This window comes from Myotis daubentonii, chromosome 8, assembly GCF_963259705.1.
Source record: "Myotis daubentonii chromosome 8, mMyoDau2.1, whole genome shotgun sequence".
NCBI classification, from domain to species: domain Eukaryota; kingdom Metazoa; phylum Chordata; class Mammalia; order Chiroptera; family Vespertilionidae; genus Myotis; species Myotis daubentonii.
Genome location: NC_081847.1, coordinates 88,453,273 through 88,481,058, shown reverse-complemented (window position 1 = coordinate 88,481,058; position 27,786 = coordinate 88,453,273). Strand labels below are relative to the sequence as shown.

The 27,786-nt window shown below is 38.6% G+C and overlaps 1 protein-coding gene across 3 annotated transcripts; it reads right to left on the bottom strand.

Annotated features, from left to right (window-relative positions):
* On the bottom strand, positions 1–27,786 carry POLI (DNA polymerase iota). 3 transcript variants are annotated; one of them, XM_059707337.1, is made up of 10 exons: positions 27,687–27,786; positions 24,243–24,365; positions 22,705–22,869; positions 18,343–18,495; positions 16,192–16,428; positions 13,201–13,379; positions 11,692–11,783; positions 9,049–9,179; positions 7,179–7,384; positions 1–4,154 (listed from the first exon to the last, which is right to left on the bottom strand). In XM_059707337.1, the coding sequence occupies exons 1-10, from the start codon at positions 27,724–27,726 to the stop codon at positions 3,342–3,344; spliced, it is 2,139 nt and encodes a 712-aa protein (XP_059563320.1). In that variant the 5' UTR covers positions 27,727–27,786; the 3' UTR covers positions 1–3,341. The 3 variants fall into 3 exon arrangements, with proteins under 3 accessions (XP_059563320.1, XP_059563319.1, XP_059563321.1); XM_059707336.1 differs by having other exon boundaries at positions 27,511–27,762; XM_059707338.1 differs by lacking the exon at positions 16,192–16,428.

Below are 27,786 nucleotides of genomic sequence, written 5' to 3'. Positions count from 1 at the left end.
TTTAAACTTATAAAAATTTAATAGTATTGAAGTAATCAGAAATAGAATCCTACATAATAAAAGGGTAATATGCAAATAGACCAAATGGCAGAACAATCGAACCAATCAAAGCGTAATATGCTAATGATATGCTAAGGCTGCTCTACCACTTCCTATGATGTGCACTGACCACCAGGGGGCAGTCAATTGGTCTACCAGTTGCTATGACGTGCACTGACCACCAGGGGGCAGATGCTCTGACTGGTAGGTTAGCTTGCTGTTGGGGTCTGGCTGATCAGGACTGAGGGAGATGGGCCGGACATACCCTGGAGCCCTCCTGCAGTCCCTCCCTGGCCTGATCCCTGGCCCAGTTGATTGTGCACCGGTGGAGTCCGTCAGCCTGGCCTGTGCCCTCTCCCAATCCAGGACCCCTCAAGGGATGTCGGAGAGCCAGTTTCAGCCCGATCCTGCAGGCCACTCCCCTTGGGAGGGCGCCAGATGCAGGGCTCATGGCTGGTGAGTGCTGCTACAGCAGCGTGAGCCTCTTCTGATCGATCGCGGCAGGCACAGTGGGGCTGGGATAAGAAGGAGTGACAGATAGGAGCTGCAGGCAGCGCTGGACTGCGGGTTTCGGCTGGATCCCTGCAGGCCACCCAGAGGGACCCCACCCATGCACGAATTTGTGCATCGGGCCTCTAGTATAAAATACTTAAGGTTTTGTGTGTTTTTTTAAATGAGACTATAATGAATAAACAGGTAGAAAAAGAATCAAATGAAAAATATACTAAAATTAAAACCATTCTTAGTGTTTTAAACAGATCAGACACCACTGAAAAACAAATCAGTGAACATAAGAACTGATGAAATTAGCCAAATTGTAGCAGATAAACAAGATAATGAAAAGAAGTAGAGATTAAGGGACATGAAAGGTAGAGTTAGAATGTCCAACATTGAACTGGAGAGCATTATGCTAAGTGAAATAAGCCAGTCAGTGAAAGAAAAATACCACATGATCTCACTCATTTATGGATAATAAAGAACATTATAACCTCATGAACAAAAAGATAGATACAGAGGCAGAGAAGCATGAAAGAGACTGTCAAACTACAGCAGGAAGGCTGGGGAGAGTTGGGGGCGGGGGAGGTAAGAGATCAACTGAAAATATACAAGCTTATATGCTTGTATGCATGCATATAAGCATAACCAATGGATGCAAGACACTGGGTGGGGGTGGGGGGGCATGTGCCGGGGGGGTAGGGGTGGTCGGGGGAAGGTCAATGGGGAAAAAAAGGAGACATATGTACTACTATTTGTAATACTTTAAACAATAAAATCAAATTAAGAAAAAAAAATGTCCATCATTATGCAATCAAGAGTCCCAGAATAGTAAAGCGATCTTTGAAGGGCTAGTGGCTAAGAATTTTAGAGAACATGAAAGATACAGGATATCAGCATATATCAAAAATAAATAAAAATAAATTCATACTTCCAAATATTATAAACTAGAGGCCCAGTGCATGAAATTCGTGCACAGGTAGGGTCTGTAGGCCTGGCAGGCGATTAGGGCCAATCAGGGCCTTCCAGCTGCCGGCTGGGGCCTTCCTTCGTTCTGTGCCACCCCCTGGTGGTCAGTGCACATTATAGTGAGCAATCGGTCTCCTGGTCGAACTCCTGTGGGGACAATTTGCATATTAGGCTTTTATATATATATAGATAATCTAACACTAAATAAATATTATTTCATTAAAAGCAAAGAAAGATAAAAGATAACTTAAAAAGTCAGACGCTGTTTTCTGGCTGAAATGATTACAAAGATTAGAACTTTTTGAAAAATAGATTATCTAAAAAAGTAATAAACTCCATTTATAAGTTTAACTACCTTATCAGAAAACTACATGTAGAAACACCTATAGTTATTTGTGTGGTGAATAAGTTCTGATGTTCTTGCTACAAGTTATTGCTTTTGATAATCCCAAACTCCCTCTTAAAAATCCTTGGTGATTAGGAAATTTTCAAATTTCAAGGAATCTGAAACTTAGTTCAAACTTCTTACCTAGGAAATATTTTTAAGCCACCCTTTACTCACATTTTTGTACTTTCTTTTTATCGTCTTTTCTTTATATCTGCGAAGGTTATAAATAGGACTCCTCCAACAGCGCTCTGGTGTGTTCTAGAAACATTCTGTCTTACAAATTAAAGGTGTCCACAACCTTATATCCAATTTTTAATCTGGCAGTAAAAGGTGAAGGCAATAACAGGAGAAAGAGGACATCCATCACTTTAGTAACTGTATATTTTTTGTGGATATGACATTCTTAGTCTCATCTACAAAATGTAGAGATGCAAAAACATAATCACTGCTTTTAGACCCTACAGACTGGTCAGAGGAAATGGACCTCTTTCACTACCTAGCACCCTTATAGACCCACTCTACCTTGCACTTCTAGTGTCTGTCCTTCTTTTCATCTTTCTGCATGGAAAGTTCCTTCTAGTTCTCTACTTGTACAGTCACTCGGCTGCCCACTCCTCACCCCTTTATTCAATAGTCATTGAATGCCCTCTGTGTGTCAGGCATTGTGGTAGGTTCCAGGTGTAATAAGAGGCATTAATTGAATTTGTATCACTTTCCTATTTAAAAAAATTAACTTAATAAATGGTACATAGTACTTCAAAGATATCTACATTTTTAACAGGTGAGTTGGCAATAGAATTTCTTATTTGGTTAATTTTTAAAAAATATATATTTTCATTCATATCAGAGAGGAAGGGAGAGGGAGAAATAGAAACATCAATGATGAGTGAGAATCATTGATCTGCTGCCTCTTGCACGCCCCCTACTGGGGATCGAGCTGGTAACCTGGGCATGTGCCCTGACTGGGAATCAAACCATGACCTCCTGGTTAATAGGTTGATGCTCAACCACTGAGCAACACCAGCCGGGTTTTGGCTGTTTCTTAATGTGCTAAATTTCTTGAAATATTCCATATTTCATAGAAAAAGTTATTTGCTATGGCATAGCAATGATTTGACCAGTCTATTTTTTATATGCAGGCATATACAGTATATCTTTCCCCTAATTTTATGGGAAATGAACTAATGCTAAGATATATTTTTATTGAAAAGCAATATAAAATAGTTTTAGAAATAAGAAGGTAATGTTTAACATTATTTCTCCTATTATGAGTTTTTTATATTTTGTGTCAGAATTTACTTCCCATAACTATTCTTGCTTTAGAACATTTTATATTGGATTGTGACATTATTAAATATTGATTAGTGTTTCATTTAGACGAGCTTAATAAACTGCTAATCTGAGAACAATGATCTTCCCCTTGTTTTTTAGACCTTTTTTCTGAACATGCTTATTTATGTACATCGTGAAAATCTGATCCTGTTCTTCTCTTCCAATCAGCCAACAGTTCTTTTTGTACCTCTTCTGGAAGTTCATAGAAAACTTTAGGATCAACATCAGAAGGAAAAGTAATTTTCTCAGCAGTAGAATCTTGCTCTCTATTTTCTGCAAGTCCTCCGTAATGAGACGCCGCAGCTGTCGGTTGCTTATGGCTATCTGTAGTGCGGTTTTTGGAGAAAAGTTGCTCACTCTGCAAATTTGGAAATGAATGAAAAACAGATCCAGTGGGGTTTGTATTTGAAAAGTGGAATCTTTGAGACTTTTTAGGTCCTTGACTCATTCGTTCATCTTTTAAGCTACTGTTTAAATAATGTGAATAATCCTTTTGGCTGGACAGGTAAGAGGAACTGTTATTTAAGCCTGAGGTTCCTGGTTCACAGGGAGACAATGAGGATATCTGTTTGCTATTAGATAAATTATCTCTAGGATTTAAGGGACTATCTTGCATTTGTTTTGTAGAAAAGAAAGATAATATTCCTCTAGAGGCCTGTAATGGAGAACTCAAACTTCCTTTCCCTTGAACTTTTTCTCTAGATTTTCCAGACAGGATTTCTTCTTGAATATCTACTGGAAGCTGTTTAAAGACTTCTTGGTCAATACCCTCAGGAAGTGAGCAGAGTGGGAAATCATCACTGTTTTGATCTTTAGAAAAACTTAGTGGAGACTCCCCAGTTCTTGGACTTTCAATTCTTCCAGTTGGTAGAAAATCCCAATTTGTTTTTTTGTCTTTCGAAAAATCCTCCATTTGAGTATCTTTCATTTTCTAGAACACAAGGATAGCACAATAATTTAGATATCTCTTTAAATATTCATGAATATACCTTATTATCTGACCAACGTGTTTCTATCCTACTCAATAACTTCAACCCTTTGGGTCAGCTCCCAACAACTAGAGGTGACTAATCCACCGCAATTAGTCACACTATTGTGTGCATCTTTACTCACTATTCCAGGAAGAGGTTTACTTCATAGATAGCAGCACTAAGCCAGAAGGTAGGCATGCATTTATAGACCTGGAAGGGATCTTAACAACTGAAAATTCAAACTTCAAGGTTTGTGAATAAAAGAATGATGGCCTAAAAAAGTAAGTGATTCTCCAAGGGATAGCTAAATATTTAAGTATATATGTATAAATATATATTTATAAATATTTATATGTATGCATAGAACATCCCTATTCTAAACTGTAACATTTTAATGGAAAGGAAAAATATATACTTCCATGGTGAAAATCCAACATCATTATTAAGATACTAGAGGCCCGGTGCACAAAAATTTGTGCACTCGGGGGGGTCCCTCAGCCCGGCCTGTGCCCTCTCGCAGTCTGGGACCCCTCAGGGGATGTCCACCTGCTGGCTTAGGCCCGCTCCCTGGGGGATTGGGCCTAAGCTGGCAGTCAGACATCCTTCTGGCAGCCTGGGAGCCCTTGGGGGATGTCCACTAGCCAGCGGGGAACAGGTCTAAGCTGCAGTTGGACATCCTTAGCGCTGCTGAGGAGGCAGGAGAGGCTCCCACCACCACTGCTGTACTGGCAGCTATCAGCCTGGCTTGTGGCTGAGCAGAGCTCCCCCTGTGGGAGCGCACTGACCACCAGGGGGCAGCTCCTGCATTGAGCGTCTGCCCCCTGGTGGTCAGTGTGTGTCATAGTGACCAGTCATTCCCAGTCGTTCTGCTGTTAGGGTCAATTTGCATATTACCCTTTTATTATATAGGACAGAGGCCTGGTGCATGGGTGGGGGCTGGCTGGTTTGGCCTAAAGGGTGTCCCGGATCAGGGTGGGGGTCCCACTGGGGTGCCTGGCCAGCCTGGGTGAGGAGCTGAGGGTCATTTTCAGGCTGGCCACACCCCCTTCAGGGTCAGGGTCCCCGGTGGAGTGCCTGGCAGCCTGGGTGAGGGGCTGATGGCTGTTTGTAGGCTGGCCACAGCCCCTTCAGGGTGGGGGTCCTCAATGGGGTGCCTGGCCAGCCTGGGTGAGCGGCTGATGGCTGTTTGCAAGCTGGCCAAGCCCCCCACAGGGACCCTCACCCCATGAGGGTGTGGCCATTCTGGGTGAGTGACTGATGGCTGTTTGCAGGCTGGCCAAGCCCCCTAGTAGGGACCCACACCCCATGAGGGTGTGGCCATCCTGGGTGAGGAGCTGATGGCTGTTTTCAGGCTGGCCACAGCCCCCAGCAACCCAAGCTCCCAGTGGAGGCTGGCTGGAAGCAGGTATCTGAGATTTATTTGTCTTCTATAATTGAAACTTTGTTGCCTTGAGCAAAGGCCACAGCCAGCCAGGGCAGGCGGGAAGCTTGGCTTCCTCCATCGCCGAGGCAACCAAGCCTCCTGCTTGCTCCAGCTCCCTGGCTGCCGGCGGCCATCTTGGTTGGGTTAATTTGCATATAGTCACTCTGATTGGCTGGTGGGCGTGGCTTGGGCATAGCAGAGGTGCAGTCAATTTGCATGTTTCTCTTTTATTAGATTACACTTTTCAAAAAATTAAATTTATTGGGGTGACACTGGTTAATAAGATTATACAGGTTTCAAGTGTACAATTCTATAATACATGATTTGTATTTTGTATTGTGTACCCACCACCCAAAGTCAAATCTTCCTTCACCATATATTTGACGCCCTTAACCCTTTACTAGCCCTTTTATATATTCATGAAATAAAAATTTAAAAACGCCTTCAATTCTAATTTGCATAGTTTTTTACGTAAAATTTTTCACTTAAAATTTTAAGCACCATAAAAATGTATGCACAGTCAAATATAATTCATCAACACAATAAGTTCAAAATAAAAGAAGAAGAGATTTGGGCCATTGCCAGACACACACAAGGTGCTTTCACTTATATCTGCCACTCTAATACCACTGTAAATTAATTCTCATTTTACAGATTACAAAGCAAAAAGTCAGCACCTTTTAAAATTTCAGTTAATAGATGGAATAAAATTGGTCAGAGAAAAATAGTAATTTGAAGAGGGCACTAATTCATTATTTCTGTAACACTACTCTATTCTCATTTTAAACTTATATGTAAATAAAATATTACTAAAATTATACTAACTAATAAATAAAGAAAATAAAAACACTTTAAATTAAGAATTGGGGGGGGGGATGGACACATATGTAATACCCTTTGTAATACTTTAAGCAATTAAAAAAAAATAAATTAAAAAAAAAAAGAATTGTAGACCTAGACAATTTAGTAAAAGACGATTATTTTTTAAAGAAGCCCACATTTAGTAAATAGAGGTTTGCTAAAGGGCCATACACAGGGATTTGTTTTAGTCATCTGAAAATATGACTGGCCTTTGCCTCTCTACTGCCAACCTCTTATTTCTACAATTATAAAATTAGCAGTCATATTCTATCAATATTGCTATCAGAATTCAATTTAACGTCAAAACCAAGAAAACTTAAATGCTTTAACAAAACACTGAGCGGGGTGCTGGTAGCTTATGTATAAATTAACAGACAAAATAATTTGATTTCTAGTATCTAAAAATATTTTCATATGTATGAGCTAATCATCATATTTCTACATATTGCTATAAAATGTTTCAATACTTCCAAAACAGGGAATCTCTATAATGGTTTCCTTTTTTACCCAGTGATGCTTATGTTTTCTTCTTAATCATAATACTGTATACTTATGAGTAGCAACTGTAATATGATAGGTATTATATATACATGTAAATCACTCAAAAAAATATAACCCCAAAGAAACTCTAAGTTATATCCGTTAAACACAAACTGAGACCTGTAATTTAATAACACAAATCCAGTAACAGTGTACTTACAAAACTGCGCTTGCCAGAGCATGAAGTTGTTGATAATGATGGTGTTAAATAATAATCAATAGTCCCTTTCTTAGTAGTATTTAGTGATTTAAGGTTGCAGAAGCACACACTTAAAAGGGTAAGATGAAATGGCATCTTCACATTCACCATGCTTCGAAAAAGTTTCATAAGTATGTCAACCATTGGCGTCATCACATCATAACTTCCTAAATAAAATGTTTAAGAAGACAGTATCTAAACACATTGTTAAATAATTAACATTAAGAGTTTAATATAATTAAATTAAAATCCTAAATAGATATCATTGGGACATTTTGACAGTATATATGGAAACTAGGACATCTCAACATTACTACTAACTGCCAAATGAGTAAAAGTTTCCAAAAGAGTTGAAATATGTAATATTTCATTAAGGTAGTAATGATGTCAAAAAATATCCCCCTGTGTCATGCTCTCACATCGATGTTTCTCTCTTCTCCCTTCATCTCCCTCAGAAACCAATAAGTGACTCTTTGAAAAAAACCAAAAAACACCTAAAGCAAGCAGAAAGAAGAAAACAACAAAGTTGAAATAAATAAAATAGAAAGAATAAAAACAGAAAACAATGACAAAAGTTGGGTTTTAAAAAAGATCAAAATTGACAAACCTTTGCTAAAATTACAAAGGAAAAAAGAGAATACATAAATTACCCAAATCAGGAATGAAAGAGAAACCTCACTACAGACTTCACAAAAATTAAAAGAATTATAAGGGGATATTAACAACTTCATGACAACAAATTAGACAACTATGATGAAATGCATATATTTCTAAAAGACACAGATTACTAAAACAGACTCAAAATAAATAGAAAATCTGGATAAACAGTTAACAAATCAAATTTCTACTTTAAGATCTTTCTACAAACAAAAGCCCAGGACCATGAATACCCAAAACAATTTAGAAAAAGTTAAAGCTGGAGAACTTACACTACCTAATTTCAAGAAAGAATCAAGATAGGGTAGAACTGGTAAAAGGATAAACATGTAGATAATCAGAATAAGAACATCAAGAAATACATTTCTACAACATGTTTAGTTTTTTTACAAAGGTGTAATAACAGTTCACCGGGGAAAGAATAGTCTTTTCAACAAATTCTGCTGTAACAAATGGATACCTACATGCAAAAGAATGAACTCAGACCCTTACCTTATACCGCACATAAAAATTACTCAAAGTGGATCTAAGTTTAAAGCTCAAAACTTTAAAATTTCTAAAAGAAAACATAGAAATACCTGTGACCTTTGACTTAGGCAAATAACTTTTAGATATAACACACTAAAAGCACTATTCATAAAAGAAAACACAAACACAATTAAATACCACTACACAGCCTTAAGTATGACTATCATAAAAGAAACTGATAATACTAAATGTCAATGAGAATCTGAAAAAACTGGAATGCTCATACACTGTTGATGGGAATGTAAACTGTTATACCCACTTTGGAAAAAATTTAGCAGTGTCTTAGAGTTCAACTTACCATAAAACCCAGCAGTTTAAATAAAAGTATATACCCACCCAATGACTCGCCAGCATCATTTTTCATAATAGCCAAAAAAATTGGAAACAATCTAAGTGCTCAAAAAGAAGTTATCTCATGCCATATAATTACAACAGTCTTGTTTTTTCTGAACTTGGGAAGCATTCTTAACTGAGTCTTTACTTTTATAATCCATTAAACAACAACAAAGTTTTCTAGTGAAAATTTCTGATAAAGAGTTTAAATAGCTCACTAACCCCCTGTGAAAATCCTCTATCTATGGATATTTCTAATTCAAAATTTGCTCTTTTAAGAGTCTAATTAAATTATTAGGAAATTAGCCCATACCTATCCCAAACTTCTGAATTATGTGGGATGGAATAGAGCACTGACGACTCTCACGGCTACAGTGCTTCTCAGATGAATACCGACGGATTATTAATCTTATTGTATGTGGCTTCCTTCCATCTTGGCATACTCTAAAAATAAAGAGAAAGGGGAAATAGCAATTTGAAAAATATTACCTAAAGATTTTAAAAAACTGTCAAGTTAATTTATATAAAGATGACAGATTTAGTAACTAAAACAATTATACAGTTGATAAGTAGGCAGTAAGCAATAAAAATCCTAGACTAGCCCAAATAAATTATGCAAAGTCTACACACTAATGCTCTGAAATGTTAAGTGTAAGGCTCTCAGGCCTCACTCAGAATTGAGTGTCATCAGAAAAAAAACAGAAATAAGGCATAATTATAACAAGCAATTTTATAATCCAAGTCCAAATTATAACCAAAAGCAAAATATTAAAATTAGCAGGAAATTAAAGAAACAAAGAATCATTCACTGACAGAAACAAATATATGAAAAGTGACAGATTTTTGCACATATTTTAAAATACAGGATCACGAAAAGAAAAAAATTAATGAGATTATTTTTGTCAAAGAGCACTCCCCAAATAGATCCAAGAGAGCCAATAATAATGTCACCAATATGTTCCAAATTAAGCAATAACTTGAAATATCAATTATATATTATACTTAGGAAGTACATGTACATGCATCCTAAAGAGTGTTCCATCCAGCCCTGGCCAGGTAGCTCAGTTGGTTAGATTATCCTCCTGATACACCAAGGTTTAAGGTTTAATGCTCCACCAGGGCACATACAAGAATCAACCACTGAATACATATATAAGTGGAACAAATCAATGTTTCTCTTTCTCCCCCCACCCCTTTCTCTTTAAAATCAATAAATACAAAATTTTTTTACAAATTAGTGTTCCATACAAATTGTCTTGGTTTTGGATGGAACACTAAAACAAAGGTTTTAATGATATAGATAGAAAATTCAGTTAAAGAATAGAAAAATCTAATTAGAGAAAATACATGTCATTAAGGAATAACATTTTCCTTTTTATCTGTATGGCAATGAATTAAAAATCAAGTACAAAATACAAATATTTTACACTGTTAAATATACTCAAATTAAATATTTTGAATTAGAAAATTTAGATTTCTGTAATAAATAATTTTTCTTTTATTTATCACAAAATATCTTGATTGCTGCTTTACTAAAATAATAAATATCTTAAAGTTTCTGTAAACATATTACTAATTTAAATATTTTCCAGTTAAACTTGTTCTAATAAGTCAATATGCAATTAAAAGACAATAATTTGATTCCTATAACTAATTAAGACATATTATAAAATGGTTACATTCTAAGCAATCTTGAACTATTGCCTAGAAATTGGATTAAAAATCATATCTACATATACTCAAGAAGAAAAATACATTCACACACGATTATTTTTTGCCAGTCACTTAAAAGGTATTACACTCAATCACTGAAATAAGGGGCCATGGTAGAGAAGAGAGAATGGCAAGCAGAGATAAGGATAAATGGTTAATAGTTGGTATCGCACAGGCTTACAGCACCTAGACTCCATTTCTGGGTTGATTCTTCAAATAAGAGAACCTATAAGAGTTGTAATTCTTGTGGTTTTTCTATGTGCGGAACTATTTCTAATGGCAGGCTTTTCATAGTAGTCTTCTATTTAGTTGAAGCAAAGCAGATGACCCACTTTCACAAGCATATTCACGGGCCCAGCATGAGTCATATCATTGGAGCTGGGTCATTGGCAGCCCCACTTGCATGCAGCAAATGGTGAGCTGCACAGCTTTGCTCACAACATGAGAACCACACTGCACGTGACAGCAAAGTTGTAGGAAATTTCACTTCATCCGTTTCTGCTACTTAGACTCATCCAAAAACCTTTTTCTCTAGTCAGTCAGTCATCCAGGCATCCTTAGAGAAGCACACCTACCTATCCAAAACTGTTAGACCGTGACACCCCATTTTGAGAAATCAAAGAAATGAGAGGAACAGACAATACTCTTCTACAGAGTATTGGAATAGATACATGACGGCAAAGGAGCGTGTCAGGTAGGTGCATGTCTTGTTCTGCTTATGCTGGGCAACTTGTATACTCACAGTCCCAGTGGGCACTCTTCATGTGCTTACAGACCAGAAGCCTGCACACACTCACATTCACTCTCACTGCTCACGCACAGCCCCAGTTAGCTATGCTTTTGTCTGACTCCATTTTCTTTCACACAGAGTAAGGCTAAGGAGACATAAGGGTTCTTCTGCTTTATCGTTGTTGCTCTTAATAACTACCTATCCTCACCCATTACAAATTTAGAGGTGCAGGAATTCTAGAAAAACAGATAAAACCCCTTTAGGTAACTACCAGCAGCTTAAGATCCACAATATAACCACAATGTTACTAAAAACCAATGGAACTAGATGGATTAAATTTATTTAAGAGCATCTGTTACTATCTTTGCAATAGCTTATAATGTAGAGAAATTCAGTGATAAATGATCTATTGTTATACTGATTAGTCTCCAGGTAATCTGTAAATTCCAAGATACAACATCAAGTATTCTTTCCAGTACAGAATATACAGGATATGGCAAAATGGAAAATCACCTCTTCAAAAGACTAGCAAGTAATTCTTGGATCTTACTTTTAGCTTCAACTTCTGATGAACATTTTTTAAGTGAATCTTCTTCACTAAAGGACTACCAAAAAAGCACAAATAAGGATTACTGTACACCAAATAAGCATATACAATTACCAGTGTATCTGTCAGGTAAACCAAAACAGCCTTGACTAACTTACCTCTAGTGCTTAGTTTGAGCCATTTAGCTCACTTTGATATTAACTTGTTTTTGTCTGCAAGTTTTCATACTTCACTAGAAAGTGCACTGGACGTCAAGAAAATTTTAAAGCTCTAGTAGCAACTCCAAGCTTTACTGTACGATTGCACTGAGGCTCTTACTCTCCTAAAACTTGAATTTAACCTTGGGCAAGTTATTTAACTTTTCTAACCTACAGTACCCTCATCTTAAAAAAAAAAAAAACAAAACTAGGGAGGGAGAGAAAGAGAGGAAAAGTTTATAAACAAACAATAGAACTATCTACCTTAAAGGTTTGTGAAAATTAAATGGGCTAATGTACATAAAGAAGTGCCTGTCACATAAAAGATAATCAATCAATATGAACTAGGTAATTAAACTTTTCTCCATCTCCTAAATCATTAGACTTCTCTAAAACCAAGACTTTTTAAAAAATTAAAACATTTTGCCTCATATATGTAATACTAGAGGCCCAGTGCACAGGTTCGTGCACCAGGGGGGTCCCTCAGCCTGGCCTGCGCCCTCTCGCAATCTGGGATCCCTCAAGGTATGTCTGACTGCCAGTTTTGGCCCAATCCCCACAGGCCGAACCGGCAATCCAACATCCCCTGAGGGATGCAGTAGTGCACAAAGCGGCAGGCAGCCAAGGAGCCCGATGAGCCTCCACTCATCCCAGCCCCACTGCGCCTGCAGCTGCTGCTCGGTAGAGCTGCACGGAGGCGGGAGAGGCTTACATTGCTGCAGCTGTGCTTGCCAGCTGTGAGCCCTGCGCCTGGCACCCGTTGGTCAGCTGAGTAGCGCTCCCGCTGTGGGAGCGCACTGACCACCAGGGGGCAGCTGTGTTGAGCGTCTGCCCTCTGGTGGTCAGTGCGCATCATGACTGGTTGACCGGTCGTTCAGTCACTCAGGTTTTATATATATACTAGAGGCCCAGTGCACAAAATTTGTGCACTGGTAGGGTCCCTAGTGGCTGCTGACTGCCGGCCGGGTACTCCTTCCCTTTCCCCGGCCAGCCCTGCCCTTTGGTCGAACCCTGGACAACTCCTGGTCAAGGGGACAATTTGCATGCTATGCTTTTATTATATAGGATATAGATAGGCTATTGGCTAACTTGAGATTGAAATACTAATTCTTAAATTTAAGAATATTTATTAATATATTATAATAAATTAGTTTCCTTACAGGAAAGGGATCATGTACTGACCTAACAAACTAGATTAGTAAAAACAGCAATAAACTAGAAATCTTTCTCAAATAATGTGACAACCAGTAAGTACTCAAGTAAAATGTCATTATGCACCTGAGGTGGTCCTGAGGGTGTTACAGGAGAGTTATCTTCTCCAAAACTGAGCTTCTGGATACGCTGAGCAATGGAAATTCCTAATTCCTTTTCTAATATTTTGGATGAAAAGGTCTGAAGATCATGCACACTACTGATACCCAGTGCTTCCAGGCGTTTGGCAGTTTTATAGCCAATACCTAAACAAAAAGAAATGCACAGGGTGTTACAATAGCTTTTCTCCTTAAAATAAAGCTAATTAAAATATTATCATTCCTATAGCAAGCATATCTTTAAATTCCATAGCGAATATTTTGCTAAGATCAAAGTTCATTAAAAATTAGATTGCTCTTCTTCTGCTCAGGGCCTGAACCACTTTGAAAACCTAACAGCCCTAATATATTTAATATAATATAATGAATATAGAGAGAACCAATAAGTTCAGTCTTGATAAAATGAGATTTTTACCACCTGTTATATACCACTGTGCAAGTTTTCAAGGATCATGGTGATTTTTCATATAAAGATAAACTGTCATCAGAGCAATTAAAATTAGCATGTGCTTATTATTAGTTAATCTAACTGATTTCTATACACACACCAAATACTTATCTAAAAGTCATATCTGGCAATATTTACCATCCGCATATAATTAAGAGCCAGAAAACAAACAAACAAAAAATTCTCATTGGCAAAACTCCTATCATACAGTTTTTTGCAGGAAAACTCAGTCATATTTTATCACAGAAAAAATGTTCAGGCAATTTAGTGCCCCTTTACCTCCTCTCATTTACATAAAATTAATTCTTCAGTTATCTGGTTTTTTTTAACAGTAAAAGAAGTAAATAAAAAGCAATGGTGTGTAGAGGATATTATTAAAGTGGAGTGACAGATATTTTCAAAGCTGAAATAAAAGAGAATGGGCAAGTTGGCAATAAGGAAGAAAAGAGAATGCCTATTTAAAATAAATACAAGAATTCAAAGAGCAAAGCTGAGTAACAGTGTTAAGTATCAGTATACAATCCTCAATGTATTACAACCTGACATAGTAATTGTTCTTCAAAACACAGACTCAGATTCATCCAAAAAGTTAACAATTGTAATACTTAAGGCAAGGCAGTGAGTAACACATTTTGAAATCACATAAACACAGGTTAAATATGTGAAGAAATCTAAAGATTAAGTTTCAGTTGTCTTAGAAATTCACTTCCATAGAATTCTATTATAGCATCTTTGTCCCCAGCAATGAAATTTAACATACCCATTATTGATGGTCTATGAAAACCTAAATATTTGATCTTCAAGGGTACAAACTTGCCCCAAGACCTGCATAGATCACCGAACCCTTCAAAAAATCAATTTCCTCATCTTTAAAATAAAAACTTTGCTTAAATCTTTGGAAGGTCCCTTGTAGTCTAACATTTTATATACTAGTGACCCGGTGCACAGATTTGTGCACACTGAAAGGAAATTAAGTAGAATATTTTAGTAACACTATTTGCCCTTTCTCTATAATAGAAGTGTCAACCAAATTCACAATTGACAATGACAGATCGAAACACATGTGTGCGATTGGTGCCAATGAGAGCTTTATATATATTACACATGTGAGTCAACTTAGCCTTTTATATATATAGAACAAACTTGCTTAATTAAACTTTTTCCAGCCCCGTAAAGCACCCCAGCTTCTCTTTCAGGTAATTGTCAGCAACACAGCAGTAAATATCAACATGAAGCAGATTATTGTAGATCATGCAGGTGGAACAAAAGGTAAAATTTTTAGCTGCAGCAGTGTTTGACTATATTCTATACAGTGAGAAAACCTGGTCATTTTTAAGTTCCACCATTTCTTTCTTCTTTTCAGTCAGGTCAAGTTTCTAAACTTTCTAAATCTCTGTTTTCCAGCCACTGAAAATAGGATTCCACCGAGTCTCCTATCTACCTACTCCAGGACTTCTGTGAGAATCAAATGAGATGAGGCACATGAAAACGCTTCATAAACATTTGGTTGAATTGTAAAATGTTTGTACCTGGCTATAAAGCAAGTTAGGTTCCTGGGCTGAAAAAACTCCAAGGAGGCTAGTCGCTAGGGAGAGGAAACTGGGTGTTGCTACGTGATGTCATTCCCCGACCGTTTCTGGGCTGGAGTGGGCTGTGGGCCGCATTTTGCACCATGGGGTCTTGGCAGCGTTGGCTGCTATTTGGTGGGGTGTCACTCCAGGATGGTGGTGGGGCCTGTGTCCCACATGGGGGAAGCTGAGTGTTTGTCAGTGCCAGGTCCGTGGTGCTATTTAATTTTAAATGGCCAGTGCGTGTCATGGCAGCTCCTGCATTGAGCGTCTGCCCCCTGGTGGTCAGTGCATGTCATAGCTACCAGTCGGATGGATGGACACTTAGCCTTTTATATATATTGATATTCCTCACATAGAGTTAGTAAAAGACCTCTTTAGATGCAATGTACAGTATAAGATATGAACCAGGGATTGGAAATAAAGGACTATACACTTCCAGGTTATAGCTTTCATGATCATATTCAAACTATACAAAAGTAGGTGAAACTAGAAAAGTACATTTATATATTTCCTAATACAGATGTCCTCCAAAGAACATTAGCTTGTTTGGTTTTCTCCAAGAGTCAAGTACATAGGCTCTAAGAATTAACTACATCTTACCTAATAATAATAGACAAACATGTAAATTGACCATCCCTCTGCTACACTCACCAGCCAATCAGGAGAGTATGCAAATTAACCCAACAAAGATGGCGGTTAATTTGCATATGTAGGCACAAAGCAGCGGAGCGAAGACTGAAGGCTCTGGCCTGAGCAGCGAAGACTGAAGGCTCCGGCCAGAGTGAAGGCCTGGGTCCCAGGAGCCGGAGGAAAATTGGTGCCGGCAGCCAGGGGAAGGGAAGGCCTATTGCATGAATCTTCGTGCAACGGGCCTCTAGTATATCTATAATTTTTCAAAAAATACAATAAAATATATACTTTTCAAATATATGTGTCTTACCAGGCATTTCCTTTATGTGTTTCAAACTATGAATGAGATCTTGAGAACTTTCAGGTAGTAAGACTGTTTGTTGATTTGGTTTAAAGATGCCAGAAACTAATTTTGCCAGTAATTTATTGGAAGCTACTCCAGCACAGCCAGTGAGACCCAGTTGATTGTACATGGCTTCCCGCATCTCTGCCGCAATCTGAGATCCAACAAGTAGTTTGATGTGCAAGACATCATGCAGGTTTATAGCTATAAAAACAGCCAATGTCATTAAAAAAACCACAAAACAATTTAATTTCCTTTTTTACGAATGAGTTTTATTTACAAATGAGGGTTTATTTAACCTAAATTCTATGTCCCACCACCACCATACTGCCACCCACTTAACTAATCTGCTTTGTTCTTCACTGGAATTCTGTTAAGTAAGTAAATACAGGGAGTGAACTCCAAGGGCCTGTGATAGAGAATGCACAGACGTGCTTAATAATGCACAGACATGCTTAATGTTGAACAGATTATAAAAATTCATCTCTCATGAAAAATTCCTACTGACATCAGTAGAACTTTTACATTCCTGTTTACCTATAAGTAAGCATAAAAGTACTGCATTAATAAGACAGTCAACATTACAGTTTTAAAGAACTGAATCTAAACTTTATGTACTGGCTGTATGAAAAACAATTTTAGATCTGTCCATATTTAAGAGATTTCTTATGAAAAGTGCAGGGAAATTATCTAGAAACAAATTTTCTTAGGTGTGAAAATGGTCTTACAACTATATGAGACAATCCTTATCCTCAGGAGTACTTAGAAATGAAGTGTTATATTGCAATTTACTTTCAAATGGCTCATCAATCAGTCAACCAGTCAATAAAGAGCAAGATAAAGCAAATGTGAAAAATGCTAACAGTAGTTGTATGGACAAGGAATGTACAATGAGTGTTCTCATTGTATTATATTCTGTCAATTTTTCTGGGCAGAAAAAATTTTACCAAAAATTGTGGGGAATAGGAAGAATTCATGAAGAATTAGACATTTCCTTTTTAGGTTATAAAACCTGGCTCTCTGAATTATGTTCCAACCAATGAAGTCTGAGTTTGCTTTAAGAATTACATAGAAACCTATTTGGAATCTTCTTGCTACTTAGTCTTTGAAAGTGACAAGAGACCACAGGTACAAAAGATGGAAAAGCTTCATGTCGTCTTCTAGAAGAGAATTGTAGCTCTCCCCCTTTTCTATAATATCAGGGAGGTGGAGAACTAGATGGGAGATTGATCACCAGCTCTCAAAACACAGGGATAACATGCTGAAACCTAGGAGCAAGATGGTTTCTTACCAGGGCAAGTCTTACACAGAGCAGAGTAGCTTGTCTTCCATTGGTGTAATGTGGAAGTCACCAGCAGAACTGCTTATGTTTCAAAGTCTAATTAAATAGTCACTAGAGATATTGCAGCCGATTTTCAAATGCAATGTCCCTGGAAATACCATCAGCCATTTATACTTTAATCTGAGAAGGAAATGAACCATCCTGCTTTCATGCTAACAGTTGGCAAAGGTTATCTGAACTAATGAACTAGGAGCTTGCAAAAGATGGCAGGTAGGCCTGGACGACCTTCCACAAGGGTTAGCTCAAGGGACAACATGAGGGTTTTGGTGCCTTGGGGGACTAGAAGCAAGAGGGGACAAAATCAAATTTATTTGGTCTACCTCAAAATCTTGCTTAAAGATCGTTTTAAGAGAATAAAAAGTTATTCTAAAAGTACATTATCAAGCCAACTCCTGTAACTTAAGAGGTATGAAAGTTAAAAATGATAATGCATGGATCATGTCAGAGAAATGAAAAGTGCACGGAGCATTGAGCTACATGAGCAACACCTAATTTTAGCCATCTTAGATTACTGAAATATGGCTATACCTCCAACAAAAGCCATAACATTTTCAGAAAGTCAGTTAACTTAACTCACAGAATACTAAGCAGAAGAACATACAGGCATAACCCACAGACACAGACAACAATAAGGTGATGGCCAGAGGATGGGAGGGGCTGAGGGATGGATGGAGGTAGGCAAAGGGGGGGGGGGGAGATGGGGACATCTATAATAGTATCAAGTATAAAAAATACAAAAGCAAAATACTAAATAGGATAAATAAGAAACCACTTACACTGATTATTGTATACATGACCTGACACAGTCAGTGCTGAAAGGTCATCACTTGGAAGCTGCTGTAGTCTCTTCTCAACCATTTCTGATAGATCCACAAAATTTTCATCAAATCCAAGTCTCTCAACAACTGGACTAAATTCTTCCAACAACTCTAAATTTAAATAATATTGGAACACAGATGTAACAAGTTATAACTATAGTAAATTTGTCTATTTTATGCTTACCTCAAATAAGTCCAAAAATGATATTCCCTGGGCAGATACTCATAGCAGATTTAGTGCAATTTCCTATACTTATAGTTACTATATTCTACATTAAACATCAATGGTTATAATCAATTATGATCTTGAAGCAGTGGGTCAAAGAATAAATTATAGTCTGCCTAGAAAAGCAAAAACAATAATATATTCTAGCTATATTTTCCACAGGAATTTCTAAAGACAAAATAAAAAATTATAATTTCCAATTATTACTGAGACCAAAAGAAAACTCACTTGATTTTCCAAATATACCACAATTCAACATTTTAATTAGCCATTCCCCAACTTATTCCTTAAGGGCAGAGATGGACCATGATTTACATGTATTTGAATGTCTAGCACCTAGAAAAAACCTAGTCCTTAAGTCAAATGTTTACTAAACTGAACTGAACCAAGATTTAATATAAATTCAAAAGGATGATCAATTCTCATTTTTAGGATTAAGATTAATAACAACTTAGAAATCACTGAGAAGAAATTTCATTTCTCTCTGTATTATCTATTGATACCAGCTGGATAGCAAAAAACATTTACTATTTTTTTCATCTCTGAGGTAAATCTTTACAATTTAAGAATATCTAACACTCTCATACCTACTAATAATATGTTGGGACAAACTCATGTGCAACATATAGCAGTATTCAAAATTTTAAATGGAAATTACCTCTGACCTAGCACTGAATTCACTCTTACCTTATAAATACCCCATAAAATTATGCCAAAATTTCCATATGAAAATGTCTACTGAAGCATATATTAGTAAGAGCAAAAAGTTGGTAACAGCTTAATAATCCATCACTGTTGGGAAAACCATAAAATTGATCACTCAGAACAAGACTGCATGCCCCCTACTGGATATCGAGCCTGCAACCCGGGCATGTACCCCCAACTGGAATTGAACCCGGGACCCTTCATTCCGCAGGCCAACCCTCTATCCACTGAGCCAAACTGGCTAGGGCAAGAACAAGACATATTTTTTTATTATTATTATTAGTTAAGGTATTATAAATGTGTCCTCATCCCCCCCATTAACCCCCAACCTCCCCCCCCCCCAAGAACAAGACATTTTTAATACAAAGAGCTGTTATTAATAATTATGCAGCGACATTAGGCATAAAGTGGGATATACTGTCTTCAGATCACTAGAGGACTGGTTAAATAATATGAAACCAAATTCAATGGAATACTGCAGTCATTAAAAAGAGTGAGGAGGAGCTGTATGAACGGCATGAAAGATCACCAAGAACAAAGGCAAGATGCACAACTCTCTGTATCTTACAATTTCTTCTGTATATACTAAAAATCAACTTCTTAATATTCAGACACACAATTTTGTATAGATGCACAAGTGCTACTTGGGGAATATAGTCTTGTCTTTTCTGCATGGCTGTTTTTCCTTCCCCCTTCCTCTCATAAAAGCACTGCCTCTTCCACTCCAGAAGGTAACTATTAAAAACTTAGTCCTAGCTGGTTTGGCTCAGTGGATAGAGCACTGGCATGCTGACTGAAGGGTCCTGGGTTCAATTCCAGTCAAGAGCACATGCCCGGAGTTGCGGGCTCAATCCCCAGTAGGGGGGCATGCAGGAGGCAGCCAATCAATGATTCTCTCCCATCACTGATATTTCTATCTCTCTCTCCCTCTCCCTTCCTCTCTGAAATCAATAAAAATATGTATATTTTTAACACATTGTGTACCGCATAGAAATCTCTAAGACATACGCCAGGGACTGCACGTTTTTGGGCAAACTGCACGTTATTTAAATCATCATAATGCACTTTAGGTGTTGTTTTTCAATAATTATAACATTTTTATTTACAAAAACAAAGTTCCTAGTACTTTTTTTTTTTTTTTAAATATATTTTATTGATTTTTCACAGAGAGGAAGGGAGAGAGATAGAGAGAGTTAGAAACATCGATGAGAGGGAAACATCGATCAGCTGCCTCTTGCACATCCCCCACCGGGGATGTGCCCGCAACCCAGGTACATGCCCTTGACCGGAATCGAACCCGGGACCTCTCAGTCCGCAGGCTGACGCTCTATCCACTGAGCCAAACCGGTTTCGGCCCTAGTACTTTTTTAACGTATGGTACTGCGTAAAATATTTTCCTCTATGAAGAGGGACCAAACAACATTTACATAAGTATCTAGATTTGCTCCTTTTTCCATGGGTGTGAAAAACGAGAACACTCGTGAGCGGTCCTTAACAGATGGCGCGCGAAACACGAGAAAGCTCCTGAGCGGTACGAAATGTGTTAAAAAGTTAAAAAGAAACTTAGTATATACTCTCTCATATTTATCTTCCTGTTCATAAATACATATGTACACACATATGTGGGGGAAGGGTTTGTGCTATTATTTATACAAATGAGTGTTATACACGTTTTGCATCTTAACTTTTGCTCACTCAACAAGGTATGTATTTATGAGTCAAACATACAGCACCATGCATTCTTTTTCTTTTTAAAAAAATATATTTTGTTGATTATATCACTGGGTTAAAGAATATAATATGTAACTTTAATTTTCTATATTGCTTTTTCATAAAGGCCGTAATACTTTGTTTCTATTTTTTCTCACATTCTTTCTTTTTTTTGTTGTTGCAAGTATGATGGATATAAAATCATTATCTTACTAATTCAAATTTCCGTAGCCAATAATGAATTTGAGCATTCCTTTTTTCCAAGTAATTATTGGACATATATTTGCCCTTTTTGTCAGTTGGCTATTAACATTTTTTGTCAATTTTCTTGAGCATTTTTGTTAGTTTGTTAGCACTTTTATTTATTTATTTAAATATATATTTTACTGATTTTTTACAGAGGAAGAGAGAGGGATAGAGAGTTAGAAACATTGATGAGATAGAAACATCGATCAGCCTCGTACTGGAGATGTGCCTGAAACCAAGGTACATGCCCTGGACCGGAATTGAACCTGGGATCTTTCTGTCTGCAGGCCGACACTCTATCCACTGAGCCAAACCGGTTAGGGCTTGTTAGCACTTTTGGTTATCATATTTAACCATTTCATCTGAAAACTGCTACAAATACTAAACAAACAAACACAAACAGGAGCAAAAATATAAATAAATATAAAGCTAGTTTTTAACACATTGTATGCGGGAAACGTGTTTACACGTTTTACGTATGTATACGTTCTACCAGTGTAGTAGAGCGCGGGACACGTATTAATACGTTTTTTTATAGACTAGCGGTAGAATGCGGGTAATGTATAAATACGTAAACTAAAGTTATCGTAATTTTACTGAATGTTGCCATTTGCGCAAAAAATTAGCAAAAATGGCCCGCGCCACCTGTTAGCGCGCGCGATAAAAACTACCCGCAAACAATGTGTTAATTATGTTAATCATTACAGAAGCCTCTCCCAATTAACATTAATGCATTAACCTATAGCATATCTCTCATAATTAATTTAAATTAAAAATTAAAATATTTGGTCCTGGCTGCAGTGGCTCAGTGGTTGTGTGTTGACCTATGAATCAGGAGGTCACGGTTCAATTCCCAGTCTGGGCACATGTCCGGGTTGTGGCTGGATCCCCAGTAGGAGGTGTGCAGGAGGCAGCCAATCAATGATTCTCATTACTGATGTTTCTATCTCTCCCTCTCTGAAATCAATAGAAATATGTTTTTAAATTAAAATATTTGGCTTTCTTTAGTATATCTTCCCATTTCTTCACTGTTAAATACTGTTTTACATTTCTTATATTTACATGACACCATTCATGAAAGACTTCAAACTTCTTTTAACTTTATATTTTTTGTCAACATTATTTATATAGTCATCCTCATAAATATTTCAAAAAGTGGGCAAGACCTAAAATAAAGTTATTAGCAAAAATACCTTTGGCAATTTACACTTATTAAAAGACTAGAGGCCCGATGCAGGAAATTTGTGCAAGAGTAGGCCTTCACAGCCCTGGCTGCCTCGGTCCTCACAGCCCTGGCTTCTAGACAGTTGTTCCGCTATTCAGCTGTTTGGTCGATTTGCATATTACCCTTTTATTATTATAGAAGATTCATGTAATGAACAGGCCTCCATTGTAAAAATTAATGTTAAAATAACATTGCCTATAATCTGTACCTGTAACCTTGTATGATATCTCTCTGTAACGCGTCAAGTCTTCTCCATTAACTAACACCAGCTGTGGACACTTTTCTTTTGCATCTCTTACATTCATAAGTTTCTTTACTCCAAGTTCCCTAGCTTCATAGTTGCAGGTAACCACCAAATATTTCTGCTGAACACCTATAAAAATAAATATTTATGAGAAAACAGAGAATTAAAAAAAATCTTAAAATATAATTTACTAATTCCATCTTATAATTGTAATTTGCAAGGCAATCTGTTTTGATAAAAATAAAAAGCTCTACCCCAGCCGGTGTGGCTCAGTGGTTAAGCATCAACCTATGAACCAGGTAGCAGTTCGATTCCTGGTCAGGACACATGCCCAAATTGCAGGCTCGATCCCCAGTGGGGGTGTGCAGGAGGTAGCCAATCGATGTTTCTCTCTCGATGTTTCATTCTCTCTCCCTCTCGCTTCCTCTCTCAAATCAATAAAAATATATTTAAAATAAAAAGCCGTATCTTGGTTTAAAAATACAGCATCCATTCATCAACGTTCTATAAGTAAAATTTAACAGAAATTTACCACACATCAATACATTCTATGGAGTCTTCAGCAAAAAATACAAATAAAGTTAGTGTGGAATTTTTTTCAGGCAATACAAACCCAGAATAATTTATACTGAATTAACTCTATACAACTCTAGACCATGATTTACCAAAAAATAAAGCAGATGAAAAATAACAGTACAATTACTGGTGGCTGCTAGAAAAACTCACTTTTCTGAGTAACTGTCCAATGAATATAAAGCAAAATTCTGTTAACAAGTGCCAACCTACAGCAATTATCAGGGATCTCCCCCAATACATGTTCTAATTATTCAACTATTCTTGCTAGCCACCTACAGAAAAGATTCCACAGTGAGGGGGCATTCTGAGCCCCCTCGTTATCAAAAGTGATTAAATCATGATCTACAGCACGTACAGAAATTCTAGTTTACTGAATCTTAGTGGCTTAAGGTTGCTAAAACTCTACCTTTTCTTTTACGCAAATTGACTACGTGTTTACCACCGTAAAAACAATGTTCACCTAAAACATGGTAAACACAAATATGTAGAAAATAAAATGACTGTGTCAAATTCACCATTTGTTAAATGAGGCTTATAAAGTCTACACCTGGTAGTGAAGCATCTTAAGAACTGCTTCCCGCCGAAACCCGTTTGGCTCAGTGGATAGAGCGTCAGCCTGTGGACTGAAGGGTCCCGGGTTCGATTCCGGTCAAGGGCATGTGCCTGGGTTGCGGGCACATCCCCAGTGGGAGATGTGCAGGAGGCAGCTGATCGATGTTTCTCTCTCATTGATGTTTCTAACTCTCTATCTCTCTCCCTTCCTCTCTGTAAAAAATCAATAAAATATATATTTTTAAAAAATTGAAAAAAAAAAAGAACTGCTTCCCAATCTTTCTAATGTGGTTAATAAATCAGAATACAATAAACGTAATAAACCAGTGCTAATCCTCTTAGACAATGAGAACATTATCGACATGCACCATTACCTAAGGGTTTGCCCTTTAGTTCCGGATTTGAGATCATTTCTACTTGTGCATAAAAGCAGTCCAGGTCCACGTGTACTATGACTCTGGAGGAAGGACTTCCTGCTGGCACCGCCCGATCATGAACTGATCAAACAAAAGCAAAAAAAAAAACAAAACACAAACATAATATTCAGGCTGCTTATCATCTCTGAGCAACTGGCAGTTCCTCACAATATGGTGACTGAGGGGGGAAAAAAGGATGCAGAGTGATTTTAAAAGTCCTTTCCGGGATTTATTACATCTGTCAAAACATCTAAAAATCACAGACATGAGAGCAGTTCCATCTACAGTAGGGTCTGCAGCCCTGTTTACTTAGCATTTCTGTGTGCACTGTGTTTTTCTCAAGAAGTAATAATTTTTAGGGGGAGGGGTGTAGAAACTTGATTAATAATGGAAGATGCAAGAGGTAATCCTCTCACTTGGGAGTTGATAGTAAAATTCAGGGTAAATCGGAAGGGGCAGGAAAGTTTAAACACTGATTTCAACCGACTTAAAAATTATGTAAGTGGATAATAAAACTAGAAAAGAGAGAACCAAGATGGCGGCATAGGTTAACGCCGGAGTTTGCTGCTTTGAACAACTACTTCAAAAGTGAAACTAAAACACGGAACGGACATCACCCAGAACCACAGGAACGCTGGCTGAGTGGAAGTCCTACAACTAGGAGGAAAGAGAAACGCACACGGACACTCAGAGGAGGCGCAGTGCTGAAGTCAAATTCTGAGGTGCGGAGTGCGCGGAGCGGGCTGGCGGCGGAGGACGCGGTTGTTGTTTTCAATCGGGAGGGAGTCGCAGACTCTGAGCTCCAGATCCAGGCGAGTCTTTAGGGACCCAGACTCAAACGGGAGAAGCGGGACTGTCTGGCTTTGGTCAGAGCGAGTGCAGCTTTCTCTCCCAGCTTTGCAGGGGGTGCTGGGACTCAGAGAGGCAGAGCCCCTGGGGACAGGACTGAGAGCCGCCATAACTGCTCTCTCCGGCCCACCCTGTTGATCCTGTGCGACCCGCCCCGCCCAAGCCCTGCACAGAGGCATTTGCCGGATAGCCTCAGGCAAAGGCTAGATTAGCACCTCCCTAGAGGACAGAAGTTCTCTCACTGCTGACACAGCTGATTCTCATAGCCACTTGGCCTGGAGGTCAAACCCTCCCTGGAATTAGCTACAACAATCAAGATTTAACTATAAGACTGCGAACAAAGACCACTAGGGGGTGCACCAAGGAAGCATAACAAAATGCGGAGACAAAGAAACAGGACAAAATTGTCAATGAAAGAAATAGAGTTCAGAACCACACTTTTAAGGTCTCTCAAGAACTGTTTAGAAGCTGCCGATAAACTTAATGAGATCTACACGAAAACTAATAAGACCCTCGATCTTATATTGGGGAACCAACTAGAAATTAAGCACACACGGACTGAAATAACGAATATTATACAGACGCCCGACAGCAGACCAGAGGAGCGCAAGAATCAAGTCAATGATTTGAAATGCGAGGAAGCAAAAAACATCCAACCGGAAAAGCAAAATGAAAAAAGAATCCAAAAATGCGAGGATAGTGTAAGGAGCCTTTGGGACAGCTTCAAGCGTACCAACATCAGAATTATAGGGGTGCCAGAAGATGAGAGAGAGCAAGATATTGAAAACCTATTTGAAGAAATAATGACAGAAAACTTCCCCCACCTGGTGAAAGAAATGGACTTACAGGTCCAAGAAGCGCGGAGAACCCCAAACAAAAGGAATCCAAAGAGGACCACACCAAGACACATCATCATTAAAATGCCAAGAGCAAAAGATAAAGAGAGAATCTTAAAAACAGCAAGAGAAAGAAACTCAGTTACCTACAAGGGAATACCCATACGACTGTCAGCTGATTTCTCAACAGAAACTTTGCAGGCCAGAAGGGAGTGGCAAGAAATATTCAAAGTGATGAATACCAAGAACCTACAACCAAGATTACTTTATCCAGCAAAGCTATCATTCAGAATTGAAGGTCAGATAAAGAGCTTCACAGATAAGGAAAAGCTAAAGGAGTTCATCACCACCAAACCAGGATTATATGAAATGCTGAAAGGTATCCTTCAAGAAGAGGAAGAGGAAGAAAAAGGTAAAGATACAAATTATGAACAACAAATATGCATCTATCAACAAGTGAATCTAAGAATCAAGTGAATAAATAATCTGATGAACAGAATGAACTGTTGATTATAATAGAATCAGGGACATAGAAAGGGAATGGACTGACTATTCTTGGGGGGGAAAGGGGTGTGGGAGATGTGGGAAGAGACTGGACAAAAATCGTGCACCTATGGATGAGGACAGTGGGTGGGGAGTGAGGGCGGAGGGTGGGGCGGGAACTGGGAGGAGGGGAGTTATGGGGGAAAAAAAAAAAGAGGAACAAATGTAATAATCTGAACAATAAAGATTTAAATTAAATTAAAAAAAAAAATTATGTAAGTGGCATGTCCTTACATTAAAAAAAAAAAAATCAGAAACACAAAACTGCATTAGACCATGCATGCGGTCCAGTGGGCTATCTTTGGCTCCCAGAAGAGAAGGACTGAGATTCAGTGCTGAATCCCCGTGCCTGGCCTATAACAGAAGACCAATAAACGCTCGCTAAATTGAAAGAATGCGTAAATATCTCTTGGATTTTAAAAAAATAGCCAATGTCATGGGGGAACGGGGAGGTGGGGATGGAGACACGGGGAAGATGAGACGCCAGCTGTTAACATCAGCTGAAAAATAAGGCAGGTTAAAGGCGATGTGATATCTGGTTTGGATCCTGGGACAGAAAAAAAAAAAATTATAGTGAGAGAAAACCTGGTAACATGTAAACAAAGCTTGTACTTCAGTGAAGAGTATTATGCCAATATGAATGTCTTCGTTTTGACAAATGTACCCATGGCGAGGTTAAGATAGTAACATTAGGGAAAAGTATTTCTCCAACTTCTGCAAATCTAAAATCATTCCAAAATTTTAAAGTTTAATTAAAAAAAATAAAAGGGCAGGAAGGAGAGCCGGGGGTTGGGCGATGCCAGGTAGATCCGAGGCTGGACGTGGGTCACCAGAGAGGCGGCCACCGCACACGTGCCTCGTGCTGGGTTCCCAGCCCAGCCCCTCTTCCAGGACCCCAGCCCCGACGACTGGGGGACAGGGTCCCCCTCTTGCCACTCCCCGCCGCCCGGGAGCCCCCTCGGCTCCCAGGGGGTCTCGCAGGGACCCTACCAACACACCCTCAGCGTCTACGACGCGAAGCCACCCCTCTCGGGTCTCAAAACAGGAGGCAGCAGGCAGCCGCCCTCGTGGCAGCGCCAGGAGCCACGCGGGGCGGGACGGTCACACCCCAACGGCCGCCGCCACCGCCCCGGGCGTCCGCCCGCCCCGCCCTGCTCCTCGGGCCCGGGCGCACCCGGCGATCCGACCGACACTCCCGCCTCCGCGCCTTCCATGGCCCGAGCCGCGTCCTCTTCCTCGTCGCCGGCGCCTTCCGCCTCGGGCCCCGCCCCCAG